The sequence below is a fragment of the Haemorhous mexicanus genome, chromosome 27 (genome assembly GCF_027477595.1).
Source record: "Haemorhous mexicanus isolate bHaeMex1 chromosome 27, bHaeMex1.pri, whole genome shotgun sequence".
Lineage (NCBI taxonomy): Eukaryota > Metazoa > Chordata > Aves > Passeriformes > Fringillidae > Haemorhous > Haemorhous mexicanus.
The window spans coordinates 3,701,247-3,725,032 of NC_082367.1; the positions used below are offsets into that span (position 1 = coordinate 3,701,247).

General features: G+C 66.2%; 2 protein-coding genes across 4 annotated transcripts; both read right to left on the reverse strand.

Annotated features, from left to right (window-relative positions):
• Nucleotides 1-245: 245 nt before the first annotated feature.
• On the reverse strand, nucleotides 246-14,830 carry MAP7D1 (MAP7 domain containing 1). 3 transcript variants are annotated; one of them, XM_059868481.1, is made up of 18 exons: nucleotides 14,695-14,830; nucleotides 8,292-8,951; nucleotides 8,118-8,186; nucleotides 7,272-7,435; nucleotides 6,814-6,928; nucleotides 4,946-5,056; nucleotides 3,458-3,580; nucleotides 3,186-3,328; nucleotides 2,941-3,074; nucleotides 2,495-2,844; nucleotides 2,244-2,418; nucleotides 2,019-2,178; nucleotides 1,644-1,748; nucleotides 1,468-1,521; nucleotides 1,309-1,366; nucleotides 1,110-1,227; nucleotides 845-1,035; nucleotides 246-771 (listed from the first exon to the last, which is right to left on the reverse strand). In XM_059868481.1, exons 1-18 carry the CDS (start codon nucleotides 14,750-14,752, stop codon nucleotides 761-763), a joined length of 2,799 nt encoding a protein of 932 aa, XP_059724464.1. In that variant the 5' UTR covers nucleotides 14,753-14,830; the 3' UTR covers nucleotides 246-760. The 3 variants fall into 3 exon arrangements, with proteins under 3 accessions (XP_059724464.1, XP_059724463.1, XP_059724465.1); XM_059868480.1 differs by having other exon boundaries at nucleotides 1,309-1,393; XM_059868482.1 differs by lacking the exon at nucleotides 4,946-5,056 and having other exon boundaries at nucleotides 1,309-1,393.
• A 3,188-nt stretch (nucleotides 14,831-18,018) lies between these two features.
• Nucleotides 18,019-22,216, reverse strand: LOC132338698 (uncharacterized). The gene is given in 16 exon segments (XM_059868485.1): nucleotides 18,019-18,415; nucleotides 18,523-18,729; nucleotides 18,864-19,072; nucleotides 19,186-19,275; nucleotides 19,437-19,573; nucleotides 19,759-19,844; nucleotides 19,944-20,168; nucleotides 20,261-20,364; nucleotides 20,449-20,606; nucleotides 20,698-20,789; nucleotides 20,870-21,040; nucleotides 21,183-21,342; nucleotides 21,439-21,599; nucleotides 21,668-22,053; nucleotides 22,056-22,188; nucleotides 22,190-22,216. Coding segments are annotated over 16 exon segments (2,634 nt in total). The 3' UTR covers nucleotides 18,019-18,127.
• Between the last annotated feature and the right edge of the window lie 1,570 nt (nucleotides 22,217-23,786).

Genomic DNA, 23,786 nt, shown 5'->3' on the forward strand with positions numbered 1-23,786 from the left:
GGCCTGGGAGGGAAGGGGTAGCCATGGGACATGGCCCTGCTTGCGGGTGGGGCCGCCGGGATGTGGTTTCCCCCCCATCGCCGGGGGGAAGCGATGGAGCGGGCACCGCTGGGGGCTCCGAGGGCGAGCCCGGGCACGGGGGCCAACGTGCCCCGCTGCTGTGGGGGCCGGGAGAGCGCCCTGCCCTGCCATGCCCAGCCCAGCCCTGCCCAGTCTCCTCCCCGGACACAGAGAAACACGCCGCGGGCATTGTCCACTTTTAATTGTTGTCAAAGGTTGTCTGGATGCATAACACTGTCACAAGGGCACAGAGCAGCGTGGTGCCGGCCGGGCCCGGGGACGCTGGACACACAGACATGCGGGGGAACGTGGGGACCGGGAGCTGTGACACGGCTTCCCCTCCCCGAGCCCCCCCAGAGCATCCCCACGCCCGGCTGGCTCTATTTACAGTATTCACAGACGTTGTACCCAGCGAGTTAAATAACTACATCATTACACCACACGTCTGGGGCGGCTCCGGCGGGCTGCGAGGGTGGGCTGTCAGTCTGATAAGGTGCATATTTAAAATAAAATAAAAAAACCAACAAAATGAAATAAAAACGAGAACAAAGAGAGGAGCCAGGCGTCCTCGCCGGGGCCCTGCAGCCCCTGGGCGCCCGGGAGGAGCAGTGAGGGTCGTGTTCTGACGACAGCTACGGGTCTGCGTGGGCCGCCAGGGTCAGGGCACGAGCAGTGGCCCCTGGGGACATCAGCCAGGCCCTCACAGCACCTCTGTGGGAGGGGAGAGCGGTGTGAGCCTGGGGTGCTCACAGCAGCATCCCCCCACACCCCTCCCGCTGCTCACCTGTCACCTGCGGGGGCTTCACCACGGCCTGCTTGAGGAAGGGCTCCTTGTCGCCGAAGGGGATGATGCTGCCGGGGCTGCCACCGTGGTGGGAGAGATCCCGCAGCTCCTTGGAGCCCTCGGTGCCCGAGAAGCCGTTCTCGTGCTTGCTGGGCTGCACGCCGTTCACCAGGGCTGCCGCCTCCTTGGAGCTGCGGGATGGGAGGGCTGGGCTCAGCCCCGACCCTGCTGCCCTCCGGCTCCCCCCCGGTGTCCCCGCGCTCACCTTGGCTGCAGCCCCTCGCCCACCAAGCCCTTCGTTCCCCCCGGCGTCCCTGCGCTTGGGGTCTCCGTCTCCGGGAGCTCTTCTGCCTTGGGGATTGGCCCCAGGTGCTTCTCATGGCCTGAGGACATGGCAGAACCTGGCTCAGCCACGGCCCGGGCCAGAGCATGGCTGGGGGAAGCAGCCCGGGGTGCCCACACACCTGGGACATCTTCCTGCTCGGCTGCTTTCCCGTTCACCACCTTCTTGTCGTCCTTCTTCTGCAGGGACAGGAGAGCTGTGAGGGGCTGCAGGCAGGGGCAGGAGGGCTCTGTCAAGTGCCCTAGTCCCCAGTGTCCCAGGACAGAGGACAGGCTCCCACCTTGGTGTCTGCTGCATCCGACTTGCGCGTCCTCTTCATGATCTCCTCCAGGCGCTGCAGTCACACAGGGACTCACACACAGCCCTGACCACCCAGACCTGCCCAGGTGCCAGGCAGGATCCTTTCCAGGGAAAAACCTGCCATGCCCCATGCCTGGAGATGCCCCCCAGCCTCACCTTCTTCCTCTCCAGCCGCTCCTGCTCCTCACGCTGGAAGTGCTTCTCCCTCTCCAGGCGCTGCCGCTCAGCCTCTTCGCGCGCCCGCGCCTCGGCCTCTTCCTTCTGCGCCACAGCAGGGCAGGAAGGGATGAGATGTGACAGGGGGGAAAGGGATGGGGCAGGGACTGTGGGGATGTGCTGCCTGGACAGCTCAGCACAGCCCTGCCCCATGTTCCCTCCTGCCACCCTGGGCCTTGAAGGGCTGGGCTGGTTCTCACCCCTTCACCCCCATGGAGAGTGAATCACAGAAGAACATCCCCGCCTTCCTCCTCCATCCCTGCCTTTGTCCCCCCCCTCCTGCAGCCCTTTTCCCCCACACTCTGTCACCCCCACCTGTCTCTGCAGCCGCTCCACCTCCTCTCGCTCAGCCCGGGCTCTCTCCTGGGCCTCTCGTTCCTCCTGCAGCCGCCGCTCCTCCTCCCGCTGCCGTGCCAGGGCCTCCCTCCGGCTCTGCTCCTCCGCCGCCCGCTGCGCCCGCTCCTCCTGCACCCGCCTGCGGGGAGGGGGCCCTTAGCACGGCAGGAGCCTGGGGCTTGGGGCCAAGGGGACAACACCCACCTCTCCTGCTCCTCCTGCTCGCGGCGCTCCCGCTCCTCCCGCTCCCGCTGCTCCCGGGCCTGGCGGCGCTTCTCTGCCAACAGCCGGGCAGCCTCCTCCCGGTCCGTGGTGCCGGCAGGGGGTCTGGCTGGGGGGCTGGCCGGCACAGGGCCAGGGGCTGCAGGGACTGGGGGGCCTGGGGGAGGCAGGCAGCGTCAGAGCTGCTCTGGCTTCTCCCAGCCCTGCAGCTTCCCCAGTGACAATGTACCCACCTGCTGTCGGCTCTGTGGGCACCTTGGGGGGCTCGGGAAGGGCTGGGGGTGCCGGACCCCGCTCCTCCTCCTTTCTCTCCCGTGCCTTCGCCTGGCCCTCCTGCTCCCCCCGCTCCTCCCGAGCCCTGGCCCGCACCTTGGGGGAGGAATGAGCGCTTCGAGGCAGGGGCGGCTTGTGGGGAGAGCTGAGGGCTGGGCTGGGGGATGCCGGGCGGGCCTTGGGGGTGGCAGGGGACGAGGGACGGTTCTTGGGAGTGGCAGGGGACGAGGGACGGTTCTTGGGCGTGGCAGGGGATGAAGGACGGTTCTTGGGGGCGGCAGGGGATGAGGGACGGTTCTTGGGGCCGGGGCTGCAAACAGAGAAAGAGACAGTGTTAGTGGGGCTGGAGCAACTCATGGGTGGGGTCAGGGGCTGGGAAGCCTCAGGGTGGGTGGGGGGTCCTGACCTGCTGTCAGCCGCAGGCAGGAGCCGGGGCTGTGCTGTGGGCAGTGACTGCCGCTTCCTGAGGCTGCGCTCACGGGACAGGGCGCTGCGCTCCTTGGCATTCTCCCGATCCTTCTCCTTCTTCTCCTTCTTTTTCTGCTCCAGCCAAGGACAGACAGAGATGGCGTCAGCACTAGGTGCTGGGCTTGGCTGGAAGCCACACCGTGCCCCACAGCTGCCCTGGCACCCCTGGGAGTTGGCACTCACGGGCGAGGGCTCGGTCCTGCGGCGCGGCGTCACATCAGGGCTGGCGGCGGCCGCCTTCCGGCGCTCCCAGCAGCGGTGCGGCAGGCGGTGGTTGTGGCAGGGGCTGAGGGGGCTGGCGGAGGCTGAGCGGGGGCACACGGGCACTGGGGGAGGAGTGACCAGGGTCAGGATGGAGCCAGCACCAATGCCAGCTGCCCACTGACTCCAGGCTCCCTCATCCTGGCTCCCTGACTGAGCCAGGACCCGCGTGTCCCTGACCCCTGGGGGCTCACCCTGCTCCTTGCCATTCCCAGCCAGCGTCACGGCGCTCCGGCTGCGCGCGAGGAAGGACAGGGTGGGCGTCATCAACCGGTCCACGATGCTGCTCTCCCATGGGCTCAACTGCAAGCTCCGGTCTGGGGAGGGAGAGGGGCCATCAGTGCACCACAAACCTCCAGACTCCAGTCCTGCCCTCACAGCCACCGCTGGGAGGGAGCAGCGGTGTTTCAGCAGCAATTCCACGGCGCATGCACAGTTCCAGGAATGCCCAGAGCTTGGCCGTGCTGGGGAGGGGTCCCCACGGCCCCACACAGCTGAGCAGGATGAAGGGCCATGCCCGTGGGTGGGCGGCTGGATGCCTGTGGACGGCGCTGTGACATGACAACAATGGTGCCCTTGTGTCCTGTGGACACCACAGTCACCGTGTACCAGTGGCACCAGGTGCCACCCTGGTGACAGCAGCCCCTGCCCACTCTGCCCTCTCCTTGTGCCCAGCAATGGCACCCTTCTGTGCCCCTGCCCTGTGTGAGCAAGGCCCTGACACATGCCACAGTGTGTCCTCATCCCACGGGAGCTGTGCTAAATCACCAGGCCAGGATTACAGCACCCACGGACGGCGATGGCTGGCTACACAGCTGGCTCAGCTGGGCACCAAGCTGCCACTGGCTGCCCTGCAGCACATGTCACCAAACACCCTGCGGCGCATGGGAACCACCCATGGAGACAGGGCCCCTCTGCCCCTCTCCACTGGGCGTCTGGCCAAGGGCAGCACCGGCTGCTTGGAGGGGAGAGCACAGAGCCATGGATGCTGCAGGGGGACAGGGTGGCAGGTCTGGCACGGGCCCAGGGAGATGCTGCTCCCACCCGGGCAGTGCTGACAGCCCCCAGGTGCCTGTCCCTGGGCTGAGCCCCAGCACAGGGCGGTGGGAGCTGCCTGCGTCACCATAGCCAGCGGCGTCAGCTGCTCTGGCTATTTATACCCGTCCGGGAAGGCGCCCATCGCCAGGCAACCCCGAAACACAACAGCAGCCCCGGCACTGGACACATCCCTCTGTTGGACACATCCCTCTGGCATGGCTGCAGCCCTGGGCAGCGCTCCCAGGGCCAGGATGACCTTGCAGCACCACGGCCACAGAGCTCTGTGGCACCCAGCCCCAGGAGCCTGTGGAGGCACTGTAACCATGCCCAGCCCAGGAGGGCAGGTGACAGGCAGCCCCTCTGTGGCTGCACCAGCACCCACCGGAGCTGCCCTGGGGCAGGGAGCCAAGCTCCCATCCCTGTCCTGGCGCCCCATGGGGCTGCCACCACACAGCCATTCCTCCTCCTCCTCTTCCTTCTCCTCCCAGCCCACACAGCCTCAAGGAGCCACAGGCTGGTTCCAGCCTCCTCCCCCAAACAGCAAACGGCTTCTCCTCTCTCCGCGGGCACCTGGGGATGGGGAACCCTGGCATCGGGGGCCTGGCTGTGCCCCCTGCGCTGGGGCAAACGCAAAGGGCTCTTACTTCTACTGGGAGAGTTCCAGAGGGTGGCGGAGGATTTGGAGAGCCGCTTGTTGATTATAGAGTCGACGTGTTTGGGGAGGTTTACAGCGGACACCGAGCACCGGCTCGCACCTGGAGGAGGGAAAAGACACAAGGGCATTAAGGTCCCGGGGCTGGGGCCAGGCCCCCCACATGCAGCATGCACGGCCGTGCCAGGGCACTGGGGCAGAAGTGGAAGGACCAGGGGAGATGCTGGAGTCCAGGAACACAGCACAGAATGGAGTAGGATGCTGGAATCCAGGGACATGGTACAGAGTGGGGCAGGAGATGCTGGAATCCAGGGACACAACACAGAACGTGACAGGAGATGCTGGAGTCTGGGGACACGGCACAGAGTGGGACAGGAGATGCTGGAATCCAGTGACATGGCACAGAGTGGGGCCAGAGGAGATACTGGTGTCTGGGGACATGACACACAGCACTGGCATTCAGTATGGCAGTGTCTGAACCCTGCTGGTCATGCTGGGATCATGCAGGGATCTCATCCTCAGAGAGCCAGGGTGGCTCCAAGGCCCCGCTACAACAATATTCCCAAACACAGTCCTGGGAATCAGGAGCAGGTGGCCGGGGACCTCGGCAGCACCAGGCGAGCATCCACCCTGGGGGAGCAGAGTGAGGGCAGCAGGTCCAGACAGACATGAGACAACATCACACCGGTGCTGGGTCACTATGGCACTGCCAGCACAGTGCTGGTGGCTGGCAGCACCTCCACAGGTAGCTGGGATCTCCCCACCCTGCCTGGCTCCTCTGGACAAACAGCCAGGGAAGCTCAGGGCCGGTGGAGGCAGGAGATTGGTGAGTGACAGCTGGCAGCAGCTCCAGCAGCACATCCCGATGGGAAGTGGCAGGGGAAGGTGTCCCCTTGCCAGACCCTGCCAGGTACTGCACCACAGACACCCAGAGTGTGCCACGAGCCACAATGGCACACATGGCACTGAGACAGGTGTACCCATTGGAGCCTGGACACACAGCCCAGCCAGGTACAGCCGGGCACACAACACCTGAGCACACACGGCACTTGGCACACGGTGCCAGTACACACAACCTGGCACACAACACCTGTACACAACCTGGCCAGGTACAGCCAGAAACCTATACACATCCTGGCCAGATACAGCCAGGAAAACACCTGTAGACAGCCTGGCCAGGTACAGCCAGGGCTACCACAGCTCCCCCATGGCACGTGAAAGCCAAACAGTTCCTAGGGACACAGCACTCTCCTCTATGTCACCATCCATGCCAGCCAGTGCTGGCACTTGCCAGCACAGCACAGCAGTCAGGGGACAGTGGAGACCTCCACTTGTCCAAGTGCTGGATCGTGCAAGGTGTCCCCAAGAAGCCCCCACGGAGCAGGACCAGCTTCTGCAGCCACACATACAGCCATGGTCACCTCCATACTGGACCTGGAGGGGCCAAGCACTGCCCCCACCCAGGCTGGGGGACAAAGGGACACGCCACAGCACAGACCCCAACCAGAGCCTGCAGAGGCCTCGTGCAGCCCCACAGCTCCTGGGGCCAGGGGCTCTTCACAGCTGCTGGACATCTGGCAGCATGGCCATGGCATGCTGAGGCAGCCAGGGCTGCCCCCAGGCAGTTCACTGAGTGGAACAGAGACTGTGACACACAGCCTCCAGCTTACACCCAGCGCCACAGGAGCAGGGAACAGCCACAGAACCCCATCAGTCCCCAGCACAGCCCAGAGTGATGGCAGCATGCCCCACCAAGTGGGGCCAAGCAGGGTTTGAGGGCTGGCAGAGAGATGCCCAGCTGCCCCCACTGCTGTCAGAGCCACAGGGTCCCCAGCTGCCTGTGCCCAGCCCAGCACTCACCATCCTTGTGTGCAGGGGAGCCGTGGTGCAGGGCCCCAGCCCAGGACCACCGCTGCTGCCGGATCTCTGCCCACGTCTTCTTGACCGACCGCTGGATTGCTGCCTCATAGCGCTCCTGCCCGAGGGAGAGGGACAGGCTGAGCCCAGCAGCTGAGGGAGCGGGGCTGGGGCCAGCCAGAGCCTCCCAGCATGAGGCCATGGCAGCGATGGGGATGCTTGGAGGGAGACAGGACAGTGATGCCTGCCCTAGCCAGGGCACATGTGCTGAGAAGCTGGGCACAGTGCAGGCTCTGCACCAGGAAAGAGGGGCAGCAGAGGATGGGTGGGCAGCTCCCAAAGGGTTCATGAAGCATCTCCTGAAGGGCTGCTGGAGCCATGAGAACTCCTCAGGGATTGCATCCCACGTGCCACCCCAGCCCCCTGCCCACTGCACTCATGACACCCATCCCCATCCCCACCTTATTCTTCTCCAGCTTCTGCCTCTGCCGCTCCTCCAGGACCGCCCGGCGCTTCTCCGCCCGCAGCCGCTGCTCCTCCAGCCGCTTGCGCCGCTCTTCCAGCTGCTTCTCCCGCAGCAGCCGGGCCTTCTCCTCCTTCTCCAGCCACAGCACCCGCTTGGCAGCTGTGGGGGGCAGCAGGGTGGCACCGGAGGCACAGCACCGGGCAGCCCCGTGCTGGGACTGCGTGCCCATGCCGGTGGCGTGGGGCCACGGGCCGGCTGCGGCCGGGGCACGCGGGGCAGGCAGGGCAGGCAGCATCAGGGCCGGCCGGCGAGGGAGGGGTTTGGGCCAGGACAAAAGGAAGGCCAGGAGCCCGCCGGGAGCCCGCCGAGCAGCGCAGTGAACAATGGGGGAATGAGGGTGGAAAGAGCGCGGGGACAAGGAGGCCCCATGCTCAGCGCAGGGGCCCTGCTCGCCCGCTGCCCCGAGCCACTGTGGGGCTGCCTGGGGCTGCCTGCACACGGCAGAGCCGGGGACCACGGCTGGTGGCACCGGCACAGACCCGGGGAGTATCCAAAGCAGGGAGCAACAGTGTGTGCTGGGGGGTCAGCAGCATGCCTGGGGTCAGCAGCATGCCTGGGGGTCAGCAGTGTGCCTAGGGGTCAGTGATGTGCTGGGGGGTCAGCGGCATGCCCGGCAGTCAGCAGTGTGCTGGGGAATCAGTGGTGTGCCTGGTGGGCAGGGCTGCCAGCACTACAGTTCGCACCCAGGCTCAGCTCACCACAGCTAATGGGATTGCCCATGACCCGGCAAAGCTCCTTAGCCCCTGCCTCCCCCCATCCACTTTCTCTCCCAGCCCCATACCCAGGTACTTGGCCCGTTCCTCGCGCCGCTCCTTCGCCTGCTTGTGCCTTGCCTGGGCTTTCTGGGCATCTGCAGAGGGGAAACACTGTCAGGGTAGTGCCCAGCCCCACCAGGCACCGATTGGTGCCCATGGGGTGCAGCATCACTGGAGCACCACAACCTCCTGGCACCCACCTTGCTTGGGCCGGGGACTGGCGGCAGGAGATGGTGAGGGGCGGCTGCTCCGGGGGCTCACGTCCTTCGAGGGCCCAGCTGTGGCACCCAGGGAGCTCTTGGCATCAGGAGGGGCCCCCTCGGTGGCAGCTGGGGCTGGGGGCTGGCTCCCGTGGGGCAGCGTCTCGGCGGAGCAAGGGGCGGCAGCGTGGACGGGGACAGGCTGGCCAGTGGGGTGGGACAACACCTCTTCTTTGGGGTGCTCCATCCCAGGCGGCTTGGGGGGTCCTGGGGGGGACTGGTCACCCCGGGGGGGAACACTCTGTGTTGAGGGGACCACAGTGGCAGGGCTGGGGGACACGGGCTGTCCTGGCAGTGCCATGGCTGGAGGGCCGGGTCGGTCACGCTGCGGGGGGCTGCTCTCAGAGGGGGGCATCACGGCCGGGGGGCACACGGGCTGCTGGGAGGGGGGCACGGCTGCAGGGACGGGCGAGACGATCTTCTCAGAGGGGGTGATGGCTGCAGGGACGGGTGGGACGGTCTTTTCCGAGGGGATGACATCTGGAGGGCCGGGTCGGTCATGCTGAGGGAAGCTGTGCTCTCCCTGCAGGGCACCCCCAGGCTTAGGGGGTGGCACAGAGGGCAAGGGGACGCTGTCTCCCATCGGGGATGGTGGCTTCCCTGCAAGAGGGACAGAGCAGAACACAGGGTCACTCAGTTGGGGAAGCCTGTGGAAGACTCATCCTCCCCAAACACAGCCCTGTCCCCCCAAACACAGCCCTCAGGACCCCAAGGAGGGCAGTGGGACCCCACCTCAGCCCTGCTGCTGCTGCTGCCCCAATCCTGGGGGGACCCGCAGCGGGTGCCAGGCGCTGGGCGCACAATGCACAGAGGGACAGCCGGGCTCCGCCAGGCACTGCCACCACAAAGCTGCCCTTCATCCCCTGGCAGCTGCCGCCTGGCCCTGCCATGGGGGGACACGGGGCCAGAGACCCTCCACGGGCCCAGGGACCCACACACTCCCCTGCCACTCCCCCAGGGGGACAAGGACGTCAAGCGCTTCCGCGGCACAGCCGGAGGCAGGATGGGCGCGGGCCGTGGCCTGACGTCACCGTGACAGCCCGTGGCCCCCATGGACCCACAGCCATGAACTCATGGCCCAGGAATGCACACCAGGCTGCCAGACAGAGCCCCCTCCCCGCGTGGGGCCGGCCGTGGGGCAGCCTGGGGGATCTCCCCCATTCTGGATCACCCCTGGGCACCCTGAGGGAGTGCTGAGCACAGCCCAGCGCAGTGCCAGCACCTGGCAATGCCATGGCACAGGCCCTCTGTAGAAGTGGTGTCAGAAGTGTCCACAGTGACAACAGTGGTGGTGACTCCCCTGGCCCCCATTATCAGCCCTCTGCAGGGTACTTGCCAGGATCCCAACTCCAACCCCTTTGCAGCAGCAGCACTGTCACTCCTGGCCAGAATGACGCCAGACCCACCCCAGGACACACAGTTCCAGCCCCATGGACACCACTGCAGTGAGCCCCTGGCTCCAAGGGGGGATGGCAGAACCCCAGTGACCAGCAGCCACCACCAGCTGATGTCACACGCCGGCTCAGCCACGTTTGCAGAGCTCTCCACAGCTCTCAGTGAGGGGCAAAGTGTGGGCTCTGCAAACACAGACGGCGCCGCTCCTCACCCACCCACAGCTCCTCACCCACCCCACGGCTCCTCACCCACCCCACGCTGGAGTCCTCAAAGCAAGGGTCAGCCCAGGCTACCCAAACAGGCACTGGGCACTGCCAGCCTCCTGCACTGACAGCATGGGCACACCCCAGGTCCCCTGGTCCCCGGAGAGGGGCAGGGGGTGCTGCTGCAGCCCCCCAGGCCAGGGCTGTGCCAACAGGGTTCCCCTACCCTGGACTCCGTGGGGACACAGGCAGCCCTGGCCCCCCCGCAGACTTTCCGGGTATTTTCTGCTGCAGGAAGCCAGCCCATCCCCTGGCCCCGATCCTGCACATCCCATGTCCCCAGCACTGCGCCCTGCGAGGCAGCCATCGGTCTGATGAGGGGCTGGGACTGGGGGGTGCCCCGCTCTGTCCCCTCAGGGCTGCCTCAGATGGACAGCCACAGGCAGCAGGGCTTGGCAGCCCCCAGGTGCCAGATCCCAGGATGGCACCTGCAGTGTCACTACATGTGTACCAGCGGGGAGGGGTGATGCTGGGACCACTGTGGTGGCACAGCCAAGTGCTGCCCACAGGGTGTGAAAGCATCAAGGCCAGGCTGATCCTCTGAGCAGATGGAAATACCTCAGAGAGCCCTGGACACGTGGGGAGCACTGGCAGGGGAGAGTGGGTGCCTCCTGCCACTCCACACAGCCAGGCACAGAGCCCAGGACACGTGGGGAGCGCTGGCAGGGGACAGTGGGTGCCTCCTGCCACTCCACACAGCCAGGCACAGAGCCCTGGGCAGGATCTGGCCTGCCCCACTGGCAAGAGAGACAACAGCACCTGTGGCCAGGGCAGGGCTGTGGGCACGGCCAAGACCTCCAGGCCCAGCCAAGCCCCCCAAGGTGGGGCAGGGCCAGCCCTGCCGCCATCTGTCCCTGTCGCTGCTCCAGCACGGCAGCTGCCCTGAAACCCAACGCTGCCTGCGCCCAGGCGGCGCGGGTGTCCCCTCTCCCCCGGCCGGGGCATTCCACACGGATTAGCTCCCGTCCCCCCAGACACGCAGGCACGGCTGCCCTGCAGCGCCCAGCCCCATGGCACCGGCCCCGCTGCTGCCACCGGGACGGCGCCGTGCCCAGCACAGGGCGCAGTGCTGCCCGCGACGCCGCATCACCCGGCCCGTCCTGCCCTTCCCGTGGGTCCCTTTGGCACTGGTGCCCGTGCCACCGAGCACCAGCGGCACATCCAGCCCGGCAGTGCCCGGTGCAGCGCGGTTCCTTGGCCGGCACATGGCCAGGGATGCTCAGCCAGGCGCAGGCAGATCCCCGTGCTGTGAAGCGAGAGCACATCGAGGCCCGCAGGCGCCGCTCGGACCAGCGGCCCTCGTTAACTGTCCCTGCAGGGCACTGCCCAAAAGGACAGGGGGGGCACCCGCCCGATGTCACCTCAGCTCCCCTCAGCTCCGTATCCTTGTGTTCCCGCTCTGCAGCACAGCCAGGGCAGCCACAGGCTGCTCCATGTGCAGCGCCCAGCGGGGCAGGGGGCATCAGCAGGGCTGGTGGTGCACTGGAGGTCATTGCTGAGCAGTGGAAAGCCACCAAAGGTGCTGGTGTCACAGTGCCTAGCCACCGTGGCCATTGCAGCAGTCCCTGCTGTGCCAAGGACAAGACCCTGAGGCCAGCCCAAAGAGCCACTGCTGGCCCTGCAAGGCTGCTCCCCACAGCTCTGGGGACATCCGTGTGTGCAATACACCCTCAGGCCCTCCTTGGTGCAGCTGTTCCCAGCTGCCTCCCTGGCCTTGACAGCAGCCCCATGGGGATGAGGCCCTGGGTCTCTCCTGCCAGCAGGTCCTGGTGCAGGGCAGGAAGGCAGCTGTGGCCACAGAGCAGGGATGGCTCTGTGGGTGCTGGTGTCCACTCTGCCTGAGGTCACCAGAGCACTGTGGGATGCACCAGGATGCTCCAAGCCCTGGGGGTGCTCCAAGCCCCAGTGCTGCCCCTGATCCCACCCCCATCTCAACAGTCAGATGGGCCTTGGGGCTGAGCCTTGCCCTGTCCCACCCAGCTCCTGGGATTCCGCTGCACTGCAGCAACCCTCTCACCTGGATGACAGGGACAGTGAGTAAGTGCTCCTGACACATCCCTGGAATGTCCACAGCACATTCCCAACACGTCCCCACTATGTCCTCCCTGCAGGCACAGCACTGACACACGCCCTCAGTGCTGGCTCGCATGCCTGGGCAGGGAGATATGGGCAATGCCAGCAGCCCCCGCCTTAGGGGTGGCCAGTGCCACCCTGGCAGCCGCCATCAGCAATGACACCCTGTCCTCAATGGGGACAGCCACCTGCAGCCTGTCCCCAGGCACATGGGCACTGTCACCCATGGCTGGCTCCTCTCCCCGCCACCTTGGAGCCCATGAAACAGAGCTGGCAGCTGCTGGGCTTCAGCCACCACGCCCCACCACTGCCCAGAGCCCTGCTCCAGGGGACAGGTTGGAGCTGGGCAGGAGGGGACAGGCAGCAGCTCCCCTGCCAGGGCACAACCAGGTGCCAGGCAGGAGAAAGAGGCATATCCTGCCTCCCTTCCCAGGGTTTGTGTGCTGCCAAGGCTCTGGGATAGGGGTATGGGGGCAGCCATGGGGGAACTGCACCAGCCCCTGGCCCAGGGCAGAGATCACTGAGCTCCCATGAGCCAGCAGTGATGTGCCGAGCTGGAGAGCAACAAGGGGAACTTGGGATCTCGTGGCGAGAGCAAGGCCAGAGCCAGGGGGTTTCCAGGGTTTAAAACACACATGAAGGAAAGAGCTGGAGCTGCTGCTGCCCCAACACCCCCACAGCAAACCGTGGCTGTGGTCACAGTGCAAGCCCAACCAGCCCGAGGGCAGGGGCAGGAACACCTGCCCACCATCCATCTGGCATGCTGGCAGTGGCGACAGGAGGTGCCCTCGTCCTTGGGGCGACCCGTGCGGCGCCACCAGTGCCCAGGGCAGCCAGCCCAGGCGTGCTCCTGAAAACCTGTCTGCTAGCATCATTCTGGGAAACAGAAACCTGGCTGGAAGGCAGGGCATGGGGCTCTGTGCCTGCCAGCATCCAGCCCCTTGGGGAGCAGGTCAGTACCCCCAAAAAACAGGTCCTGTGCCTCACAACATGGATGTGGCACCTACCGGGGCTGGGGCCGTGCAGGATCCAGCTCTGTTCCCAGCAGGCTGCCTGTGGGGCTGCCCGACCCTGCTCAGAGCCCTCCAAGGAGCGAGAGCTGTGCTAACTATTTTGGACATGGCACCACGGGACTGTCACATCACCACTCTGCACGTCGCATCACGTTGCTCTGACGGTTTCGCAGCAGCGGCTCCCGCGCTGGGAGAACTCCCGAGCTGCTGCTCCCAAACACAGGCACTGGCGGGCAACCAGCTTGCCCTCCCTCGCCTCCATGCCAAGGGAGAAGGGCTGGAAAAGCTGGGGAAACCTGGATAAGGACAAACCTCTGCCTGCTCCCTGCCTTGGTCCTCGTCCCTCTGTACACTGCATCCCTCTTCCCACCTGGGCAGCTCCGCAGGTCACACCCTGCCCTGGCTGCCCTTCAGAGTTTCTGGCCTCCAGTGCCACTGGCTGCCCCACACATGATGGGTCCCAGCCCCTTGAGTGAAATCCCATCCATGCTGGTGGCTCCGACCCGCTCTAGGCAGGACAGGAAGCAGCCCGGGCTGCCCAGTCAGGCAGGTCACCCACACGGGACAGGTCAGGATGGTCTCTGAAGGAGGACATGGTGCAAAACCGCCCGTGCTCCTTCAGCACCATTCTGTGCTCACAGAAGAGCAGCCAGTGACCGACAGGGTGGCCGGGAGCAGCCAGCCCTGGTCCCGGGGCCGCCACAGCATCGAGTGGGCAGGCCAGGGCGGGCGGGAAGGCGGCGGGGGCAGACAGCGGGACTCAGACAACATGTCTGGCGCAGGACGCGTCGTTCGGTCAGCGATGGCAGGACCCGCGGCCGGTTGCTGCGGGAGCCGCCGATTTTCAGCATCGCCGGGAGCCGCAGCCATCCCTCCCTGTCCGCGGGCCCGGGCGATGGAGCACTGGGGCCGAGGGGGAGGGGAGCCGCCTCTCCTCTTCCTCCCGCGGTGGGAAGCGGCTCCGCGGAGCTCTGCTTAGTCACAGCGAGCGCTGCGCTGGAGCCCCGAGAGGCAGCGCCAACCCCAGCCCCGAGCGCGGCCCCGCCGCCGCCCTCCCCGGTTCATCCCGGGGCAGCGGGACCGGCCCTGCCGGGATCAGCCGCGAGTCCACGCGGCGGGGAGGGGGCGGCCCCGGCGGGCGGGGGGCAGTGGGTGCCTCCCACAGGGAGCATCGCCCACCGGCCGGCGGGGACGAGCCGGGGCGGCGCCGGCGCCGCCACCCCCGGGGCTTCCCAAGGACAGTCCCGCCGCACCCCCCCCGGCGGCGGGGCCGGGGCCGCTCCGGCCCTCCCCAAGATGGAAGGGCCGTGCCCGGGCTTTGTCCCTCCCGGGAAGCCGCCCCGGCCCCGGCAGTGCGTTCCCCCCCCTCGCCCCCCCCGGCTCCTCCACCGCCTCCCCGGGCCGCCGCCCCGCTCCGCTCCGCCGCATTCCGCGGATCCCGCCGCCGCATCTCCGCCGGCACGGCGGGCCGCATCCCGCACCCCCGGCAGACCCCGCACCCCCGGGCCGCATCCCGCACCCCGACTCCCTGCGGTGCGGGAGGGGGCCCGGGCACCCCCCGGAGCCGGTACCGGCGCCGCTGCCGCCGCGGATCCTTACCGAGGGGCTGGGGCTGGGGCCGGGGCTGCGGCTCCCGCCCGGCGCAGCTCCGCTCCATGGCGCGGCAGGCGCAGGGGCTGGCCCAGCCCCGCTCCCCCCGGCCCGCGGGGGAGGACGCTCGGCGCTCCCCGCCCCGGCCCCGCGGCCCCGGCAGGGGGGAGCGGCCGGGGGATGCTCCGCCTCGCCCCGGCTCCAGACACGGCCCCGCAGCCCCGAGCCGGCGCCGCTCCTCCCGCAGCCGCGGCTGGGACCCTGCACCCGTCACTCCCGCCTCGGGCCTGTCCCCTCAGCGCTCAGCATCCCCCAGATTTGCTCGGCCACTCGCCCACCTCCAGCCCCTGCTCTCCCAGATTTCGGGGCTCGCACACACATTTTACGATGCTCCGGTCACGCGCGAAGCGCTGGCCCCGCAGCAAACACGCCCCGCCCCGAGCAGCACCGCGATGCACAGCCAGGAACACCCGGACCGGCTGCCCCCAGCCTCAGGCACCCCAAAAAGACACCGATTTCCCGTTTCCGAGCCCCACCTCAGCTGTTCGAGAGGCCTTGGAGCTGCTGCTCCCCCGCTCCCCGTCACACGTGAGCCTTAGTCACCGCCAGCAGCCGCCTCCGCTGGCGGGGCTTCCCCCCGCTCGCATCCCACCCTGCCCCGGTAACCGGCAGACAACAGAGGCCTCTCCCGCTGCCCGGGCAGGAGCAGCGGCCCCCGCTCAGCGCTGAAACCCCTTTGGGCCCTGCTTGGATGGGAATACAACAGCACGGCCAGGGTAGGGGGCGAGTGGGCAGCCCCAGCAGTGGAAGGAACACGGCTCCAGGCGCTGCAGGGGCACCGGGAGGCAGGGACATGTCCTTGTCCACCACGTGGCCAGCCTGCTCCAGGCATCCCGCAGAGTGCCCGACTCTGGGTGTGTGGATGAACGAAGTTAGTTTTCTGCGGGCAGCACCCATCAGAGATGCCTGTTTTGGGGATGATGTCACTGCAGGCCAGGAGATCCCCTGCCACTCATCCTCCCTCACCTACCAGGCAAACAGGTTTACCGAAATCCCAGCCCTTTTCCTTGGAAGTGCATTCCCCTGAGTCAGGGATGAGGAGCTCCTCAGCAGACGGGGCGGCCCCACTCTGTGATGCTGCAGGGGTAGCCCTACACCCCAAATCACCCTAAAGTCATCACCCTCCTACAGCCTCTAGCCCTGCACCCTCTCACCTGGCTCAGACAGAGCAGAGGCTTCCTGAAACTCCCAGAGCCTCACCTGCCAGCTGACTCCCCACCAGGGAATGCTGCACAGCCAAGCCTCAGCTCTGGGAGCTGGGCGCCCCAGGAGGATGGCAGGGAGAGCAATGTCCCAAAGAACTCACAAAGCCAGGATATGCCCTGGGATAGGAAAGGGGAACAGCCCCACTCATATTGTTGCATGGCTGAGCCTCCAAGGGGCTGTAGCAGCCCCTCAGCTCTGTATTTTCATGGCACACAAGGGATCTGGCAGAGCAGGACTGGAGCCACTCCATGACATGTTCCAAGGGTGACTATGGGTGGCTTCCAAAGCTTCGTTGTCTGTGGGTCCCACAGCACCACCTGGAGCAGATGAGCATCTCAGGGCTCTGTGACAGCCTTGCACTGGATCCAGCCATGTCCACAGTCCTTCTCCCCACAGTGGGGTTAGTCTGGAGCTGACTGAGGTGAGGAAGGGGCAACTGGGTGTACAGGGCCTGTGGCCGTGGTCCAACAGTGCAACATGAGAGGGCTTGTGGATGCCGTGCCAGCCCAAGTCGATGGGATTATACAAGCAGGGATTGATCAATCACTCTGCTGCAGGCAGAGCCCCGCTGTGTTGGGGTTCCTGGGTCCAGCCCCGCCGTTCCCGTGGTGCTGAGAACAGCTGCCCCCCCTGAGCCGATGGAAAATCCGATGAGCTCATGATGAGCACGGCACCCAGCCCCGGCTGCTGCATGCCTCAGCACTCCCTGTGCTCCTCAGCCCTGCAGCATGGGGTGCAACACTGCCATGGCTCCATCGGGCCAGTCTGGGCAGGGGGCTGCACCCTCAGGCCCAACACCTGGCCCTGACACTGACTGTAGGGACCCAAAGGAATCAGCACCCCAAAGTCCAAGGATAACTACTGCCACAGCTCAGCCCTGCCAGCAGGAGCTGACACTGTGTGAGTCTGGGAGCAAACAGGGATAAGGATGGCAAACAAACCCCGCCAGCACCTCTGAGCAAAGTACTGTGTGGGACACCCCATCCCACCCATTTCCACCTGCTCCCTATCCCTCTGCTCCCACCTCTCTCCTCAGCCCCAGGACTTTGCCCTGGCCCCAGGCTGATCCCACCCTGCTGCTCTGACATGGTGCCCACGAGGGCTGATGTGAATCCCTGTCCCCAAAGCACTCCAGCTGATTCCCTCTAGCCATGGGGCAGTGACCCAACAGGACCCTAGGGATGAGTGTCTGTCCCTGTGTCCTGTCCTGGGGTGGATGGATGCAATAGGAACCCACCACCAGCAGCATGTCAGGGGAACAACCAGATCCCCAGCATGCTGCCATGGGGCTACACCACGGCCCATGGCAAATCTCAGCTGCTGCAGGACAATCCCCTGTGGGTGTCAGTGACAAATGGGCCAGCAATGGGCTGAGCCACAGCGGGCTGCGCCCTGCCCTGCCGCAGCTCGAGCCTGCTCTGTAATTATCCCAAGCCGCATCTGTAATTAGTGTCCTGATGTCATGGGGTCAGGCCTGGGCAGCCCCACGCACTCCCCGCCACCCCCACCTTGGCCTCCGGCCTTGGGGCTGGAGGAGATCACAGTCTTCCAACACCATCCGGAGGAGTTCCTGCCCAGCTCCGGCTCCCCGCCAGCATTGCTGCCGGAATCACATCCCAGCGCTGTTCCACAGCCCCCGAGCTGCTGCAGGGTTGGATCTGTCCCTCGGGCCAGCGCAGGGTTTGCTTGCTCCAACCACTGCCCCCTTCCCTGCAGCATCCTGCCCGCTCCCTGGATCCTGCCTGGGAAGGAGAAGGGCCAGCCCCTGGCCTCCCGAGCCTCCCAGGGCTGCCAGTCACCGCTCCCTCGGCACAGGGAATGCGCTGGAGCAGCCCTGCGGTTATAAATAGAGCGGGAGGAGCAGGCACGTGTGGCCGCAGCACACGCGGGTCCGGCGGTGCCCTGTGGCCGGTGTGGGGCACGAGCAGGGTGTGAGACTGCAGCAGCGCCTCGGGGTGGGACAGCCACGGCAGGAAGCTGAAAGCACTGAGCAGGGCAGTGTGGTCCTTCTCCAGGGAGATGCCAGCGCTGCGCCGGGAGGATGGAGGGGAGGCTCCACACAGCTGCCACGGAGCACCAGCACTTTATTGCAGGGCAGAGAACCACCACACTGCCCGCGGCACACGGGGTACATCGCATCCCTTCCTCTGCCAGCACCCTGTGCCCACCCCCGCCGCTAACACGTGCGTAAGGGCCGGGCAGTGCCGGTGACACTGAACCGCGCATTCAGCACCTCCGAGGGCGCCCTTGTCTTCTGGCCCGGCTGCTGCCCCCCAGCGAACAGGGTGAAGGTGCCGGGCTCCAGGCGCCAGTCCTGCGCCCAGACAGCGCGCTGCTCGGCCAGCACCTGGAAGGTCAGCTTGGCCTCCCGGCCGGCCAGCACAGCCACACGGCGGAAAGCCACCAGCTGCCAGCGGGGCACCGGCACGGATGACTGCTCCCAGCGCAGGTACAGCTGCACCACCTGCACGGAGAGATGGGACTCAGCACAGCGGGACTCCCCCTTGCAGGAGGAGCTCGGGCACATCTGTACCCCGCACAGCCAGATCAGGGCAGAGCAGCTGTGCCCACCTCCTCGCTGTCCCGAAGCCCCCTGTTCTCCAGCACCACAGACACAGAGAGGTTGGCACAGACGGGCAGCACTGGGGGGCTCAGCACCAGGTCCCGATAGCGGAAGGTGGTGTAGGACAGCCCGTACCCAAAAGGGTAGAGCGGGGCCTCCTGCCCATAGTACCGGTATGTCCGTCCCTCCATGGTGTAGTTCTCCATCGGTGGCACCTGTGGGACAAGGGTGAGTGGAACAGGGCAGGGCTGGGCAGGCACAGGCAAGAACCACAGCCCTGCATCCCACAGCTGCTCCAGCCACCAAGGCAGGGAAAGGCTAAGGGTGCAACCAGCAGCCCTGGCCTTACCTGGTGCATGCCTGCAGGCCAAGTGGCTGGCAGCCGGCCAGCTGGGCTGGCCCCCGCCTCGCCCAGCAGGACCCTGGCAATGGCCAAGCCGGTAGCCTGGGCAGGGAAGAAGCAGGCCAGGATGGCCCCCACGCCGTTGTGGGCCTGAGCCCAGCTCACGTCCAGGGGCCCCGCGTTGAACAGCAGCAGAATGACGGGGCGCCCAGCAGCTGCAGGGAGGTGGCTGTCACTGAGAGGCCAGTAGTGGCACTGCTGGGATGGCCCCAGAGTGTCCCACAGATGGGGAACACCTGGGTGGGTTGAGGTCCCACAGAGCCCCTACCCGCCTGCACAGCATCCTGCAGCAGCTCCAGCTGGTGCCCCGGCAGAGACAGGTCACTCCGGTCTTTCGCCTCTGTTTCCACATCTACCCCTGGGTGGGGACAGCCAAGGGAGAGTCCCTTACACCCCTGCGGGCAGACAGGGCAGAGAGGCACCGACCGCCTCAGAGGTGGCTCATGGGCAGCCCCTCTCTCCCAGATCACTCCCTTTCCTCTGGCAGTGGCCACCCAGTGCCCTCCCACTCCCACCTACCTGTGCCCAGGCAGACCAGCACCACATCAGCTGCCCTCACCACCCTCAGCAGCTCTGCCCGGGAGTACCGCTTGCATCGTGGCTCGCTGCAGCCCGCTGTGAAGCTGACATTGGCCCCCAGCATCTCCAGCCCTCTCCTGCACCAGGGAAGAGAAGAGGACACGGGCAGCTGTGCCCCAGGGTCAGGGCACAATGGGGACAGCCCCCTTGCCTGGCAACCAGCCAAGGGCCAAGCAGCTCCAGCAGCAGCCCTGGAAAGTGCCCAGAAGAGGAGAACAGTGACCAGGAGAGGGGGACATGAGGTGGGACCGCTCTGTCTCACCGGGGGGTGTAGATGTATTGAGGGTCTGGCACTGGTGCATAGTCCCCAAACAGTACCCGGGGATTGTCAGCAAAGGGACCCACGACCTGCAGAGGACAGAGGGGTGAGGGGGGGCACCAGCAGCCCTGTGAAACCTGTGTGTGGACCCAGCATGTCCCCCTGCCCACCCCCTTGCAGGGGCTCACCGCGAGGTGCTGGCCAGACAGGTCCTGGGCCCGCAGGGGCAGTGTCCCCCGCACGTTCTTCAGCAGCACAAAGCTCTTGACAGCAGCCTCCAGAGAGAGGTTGAGGTGCTCGGGGCTCTGCACCACACTCAGGTCCAGGGAGCTGTAGGGGTTCATGGCTGGGGGGTCAAATTCCCCCAGCCGCATCCGTGTATAGAAGAGGGGCCGGACTCGGTCACGCAGCATCTGTGGAGACCCGACCCAACACCTCAGTTGTGCTTGGCAGGGGCAGCCCATGCTCTCTGCCCACAGCCCTGGTCCCACTCCCTTCAGCTCACCTGCAGTGTGATGTTGCCCATGGCCAGAGCCTCAGGGATGCGCATGAACACGTTGTTCCTCATGCCATAGGAGAGCTCCAGGTTACAGCCAGCGTTCACCGAGGCTGCCATGCCAGGGAGAAGGGAGAACTCCCATCATGGCTGTGTCATGCCTGGGGACTGACCCCATGCCCAGCCCGTGAGCTCACCAACCGCTGTCTCCAGGAAGCTGTGTGTGTAGTGGTGCCCTAGCATGATGAGCTCCACAGCCCCCTCGTCGCTCACCACGTAGCCATCAAAGCCCCACTCGCCACGCAGGATGTCCGTCAGCAGCTTCTTGTTGGCACAAGCAGGAATACCATTGATCCTGTTGGAGAGGGGATGGGGCAGTCAGGAGAGCAGGGCACTGGCCATGCCAAGGGCAGCCCAGCCCATGTGGCCCCTGCCATGCTCCACACCTGTTATAGCTGCACATGAAGCTGTAGGAGCCAGCACGCACACATGCCTGGAACTGGGGCAGGAAGGTCATGCGCCAGTCCCGCTCCAGCACCTGCAAGCACCATGGCAGAGTGGGGTCAGCACCTGGAGAGTCCCCTGCCCTCTGAACACCCCCTGCCCCGCTGTGCTCACCTTGGCATCGAAGCTTAGCCTGGAGACGGGGATGTTCTCAGGGCCTCCGTGCACGCTGAAGTGTTTGCAGCCAGCGCTGGCCTTAACATAACGGGGGTGCTGGCCCTGCAGCCCCTGCACAAAGCTGCGGGCCAGCTCCCCACTCAGAAACGGGTCCTCCCCATAGGTCTCCTGTCCGGGGCACAGGTGGGTCATCTCTGGGAGCCCTGTCCCCACATCCCCACAGCCTGGCAGGCCATGGCCACATCCAGCTGGTCAGCCAGGGTCCTTTGTGGCCCAATCCCAGCCAGGGATCACTGGCCCAAGCTGGCACCTGGTTCCTCCCCCACAGTGGGTGCCTCATGATGTTCAAGACAGGGCTGAAGCAGCTGAGCCCGGTGTGGTCACTGTAGCGGCCAGCAGCAGCAAAGCTGTTGTGTTTGGCTCTCACCTCGGTGGCCGTGGCATTGGCCACACGGTAAATGAGTTCTGGGCTGGGAGGACAGCACAGGGGTGTCAGGGCAGCATAGGCAAGGGGGGACCTGTCTCACCAGGTCCCATCCCACACCCCTGGTCGCCGGTGCTGGTACCTGAAGGCGGCGGCAAGCCCCAACGCCTGCGGGAAAGCCGTGGCCCATCCAGGTGCCTCGCCGTCGCCCCGCAGACACTCCGTGTTCCAGTTGTAGGGCCCGATGCCCAGCCGCGGGATGGGGGGCGCGGGGCCGTTCCCCATCGCTCCCCCCCTCGCCACCTGCAGGGCAGCGGCGCTGAGCGGGGAGTCCCGCGGGGTCCCCGGAGGGGGTCCCGCCGCCCCCTCACCTGCAGCACTAGCTCGGCGGGACTCAGCCGTCCCAGCAGGTCGTCGAGGCGGCGCTGCCAGGGCAGCGAGGGGTCCCAGAAAGGGAAGGGGGGCGGCTGAGCCCGGACCGCCCCCGCGCCCAGCGCCGCGCTCAGCACCAGCACCCGCAGCCCCAGCGCCGCTGCTGGGAGAGCCCCACACAGCACGGCAGGGCTCGGGCCCCGCGATCCGCACGGCATGGCACGGCTCGGCTCCCGGGATTTGCACAGCACGGTTCGGCCCGGCCCGGCCCGGCCCCGGTGCACCAAGCCCCCGCAATGGGCGCGGCGGGGCGGAGCGCGCTGCAGGCGGTCCTGCGCCCACCGGACGGGGCGGAGCGCGGTCGGACGGGACGGGTCCGGGGGCCCGGGGCTTTGCCAGGTCCCGGTCGCCCCCCGGGCCGGTTTGCGAGATTCACCCCGTGCAGCGGGGTCTGTGTGCGGGGGGCGGCGAGCCCCGAGCCCAGCACAGCCCGGCCCCGCCGCGGGGACAAGTCGCGGCGTTTCGGTTCCGCCCGTCTCCTGGAGCATCTCCCGTGTGCGGGCGGGAACCGGCAGAGCCACCCGGCGCCGTCAGACCGGCTCTCGGTGCCCTCGGCTGCAGCGGGGCCTGCTCGGCCCCTGCCCGGGGCCGGGGAGCAGTAACGGCTCCGCCTGGGAGGGATCTCCTGTGCTCGCTGGGCGTTATGGCACGACACGGACTGAGATGCCAGCGCAGGTGCCCTATGTGCCCCTCATGGCCCCCAGGTCAGCACGGAGGGACACTGCCAGGGACCTCTGCAGTGACCAGGGACACGGTGTCTTCTTACGTTGGATATTAGGAAAATGTTCTTCCCCCAGAGGATGCTGGGCACTGCCCAGGCTCCCCAGGGAATGGGCACGGCCCTAAGGCTGCCAGAGCTCCAGGAGCGTTTGGACAACGCTCTCAGGCACAGGGTGGGATTGTTGGGGTGTCTGAGCAGGGCCAGGAGCTGGAATCCATGGTCCTTGTGGGTTTGTTCCAACTCAGGGTCTTCTAGGATTCAATGATCTCCATCAGCCACCAGCACACTGGGGCCACTGTGGCGGTAGAGCACAAGGCGGCATTTGGGACTGGGAGCAGGAGGGGACCTGGCGCTGCAGAGCTGGACACAGGGAGAACAGCCATGCCATCAGCACACTGGCACAATGGAGGTGCTGCTGGCAGCCCCCCAGCCCGGGACAACCACACCATGCCCCAGTACTAGCCTCGCAGCTGGCCGTGTCGTGGGGATGCAGCCATGTAAGGCAATGCCAGCAGGTCACCGAGCCCGGCCGGTCCCCACGCTCCCGCTCGGCGGTGACAGCGAGCCAGCTCCCAGCTGCTGGATTCCTGAGCAGCCAGCAGGAGTGGGGCGGTCCCTCTGTGCCCAGAGCATGTCCTGCCCCCAGCACACCACCCCCTGGTCAGGGTTCAGTATTCGCTCAGTGACAGATCTGGGATGGGGACATAATGGGATAAATAAATAAACAACAGGAGATTAAAGAAATAAGTAAACAATGCCAGGCACACTCTGGGAGCAGAACCTGGTGCACCGTGGTGCCATGCTGGCTTGGGGAGGGTCAGGGGAAGCTGGGTTGTTCCAGAGAATATTCCCTGCAGTTCCTGCAGCCCCAAGCCAGGCTGGTTTCTGTGACAGCCTGTCCTTTGCCCTGTTCTTGTGGGGCCATTTGCAGCCTCACAGGGTGGAAACCTGCTTGTGTTCCACATTGAGCCACAGCCTAAGGATCTGAGCTTGCCCAATCCTGCCAGCACAGGGCTTGCTTCATCTACCCAGCTGTCCTTTCCCCAGGAATCAGCCCCTGCCGAGCCCCTGGAGCCGGGCAAGGAAGGCACGGAACAGGCTCCCCAGGGCCTGGCCCTGGCAGAGTTTAAGGAGCGTTAGCACAATGCTCTCAGGAATACGGTGGGATTGTTGGGGTGTCCTGTGCAGGGCCAGGAGTTGGACTGAATCCTTGTGGGTCCCTTCCAGCTGGGGATAATCCACGATTCTACTCCGATTCCAAGGTGGCAGTGTGGTACTAAGGTGGGAGCAGGAGCGCAGCCCCGGTGCGCCGGGAAAGGCCCCTTTCCCATGGGGCT

Bases quoted from the DNA above. Each gene is read 5' to 3' on its own strand.
- MAP7D1 (XM_059868480.1), bottom strand. From the start codon at position 14,752: ATGGAGCGGAGCTGCGCCGGGCGGGAGCCGCAGCCCCGGCCCCAGCCC. The intron at 7,436-8,117 runs GTATGGGGCTGG...TGCCCCCCACAG, and splicing joins GGAACGGGCCAAGTACCTGG to CTGCCAAGCGGGTGCTGTGG. The intron at 5,057-6,813 runs GTGAGTGCTGGG...TCCCTCCTCCAG, and splicing joins CTCCCCTGCACACAAGGATG to GTGCGAGCCGGTGCTCGGTG.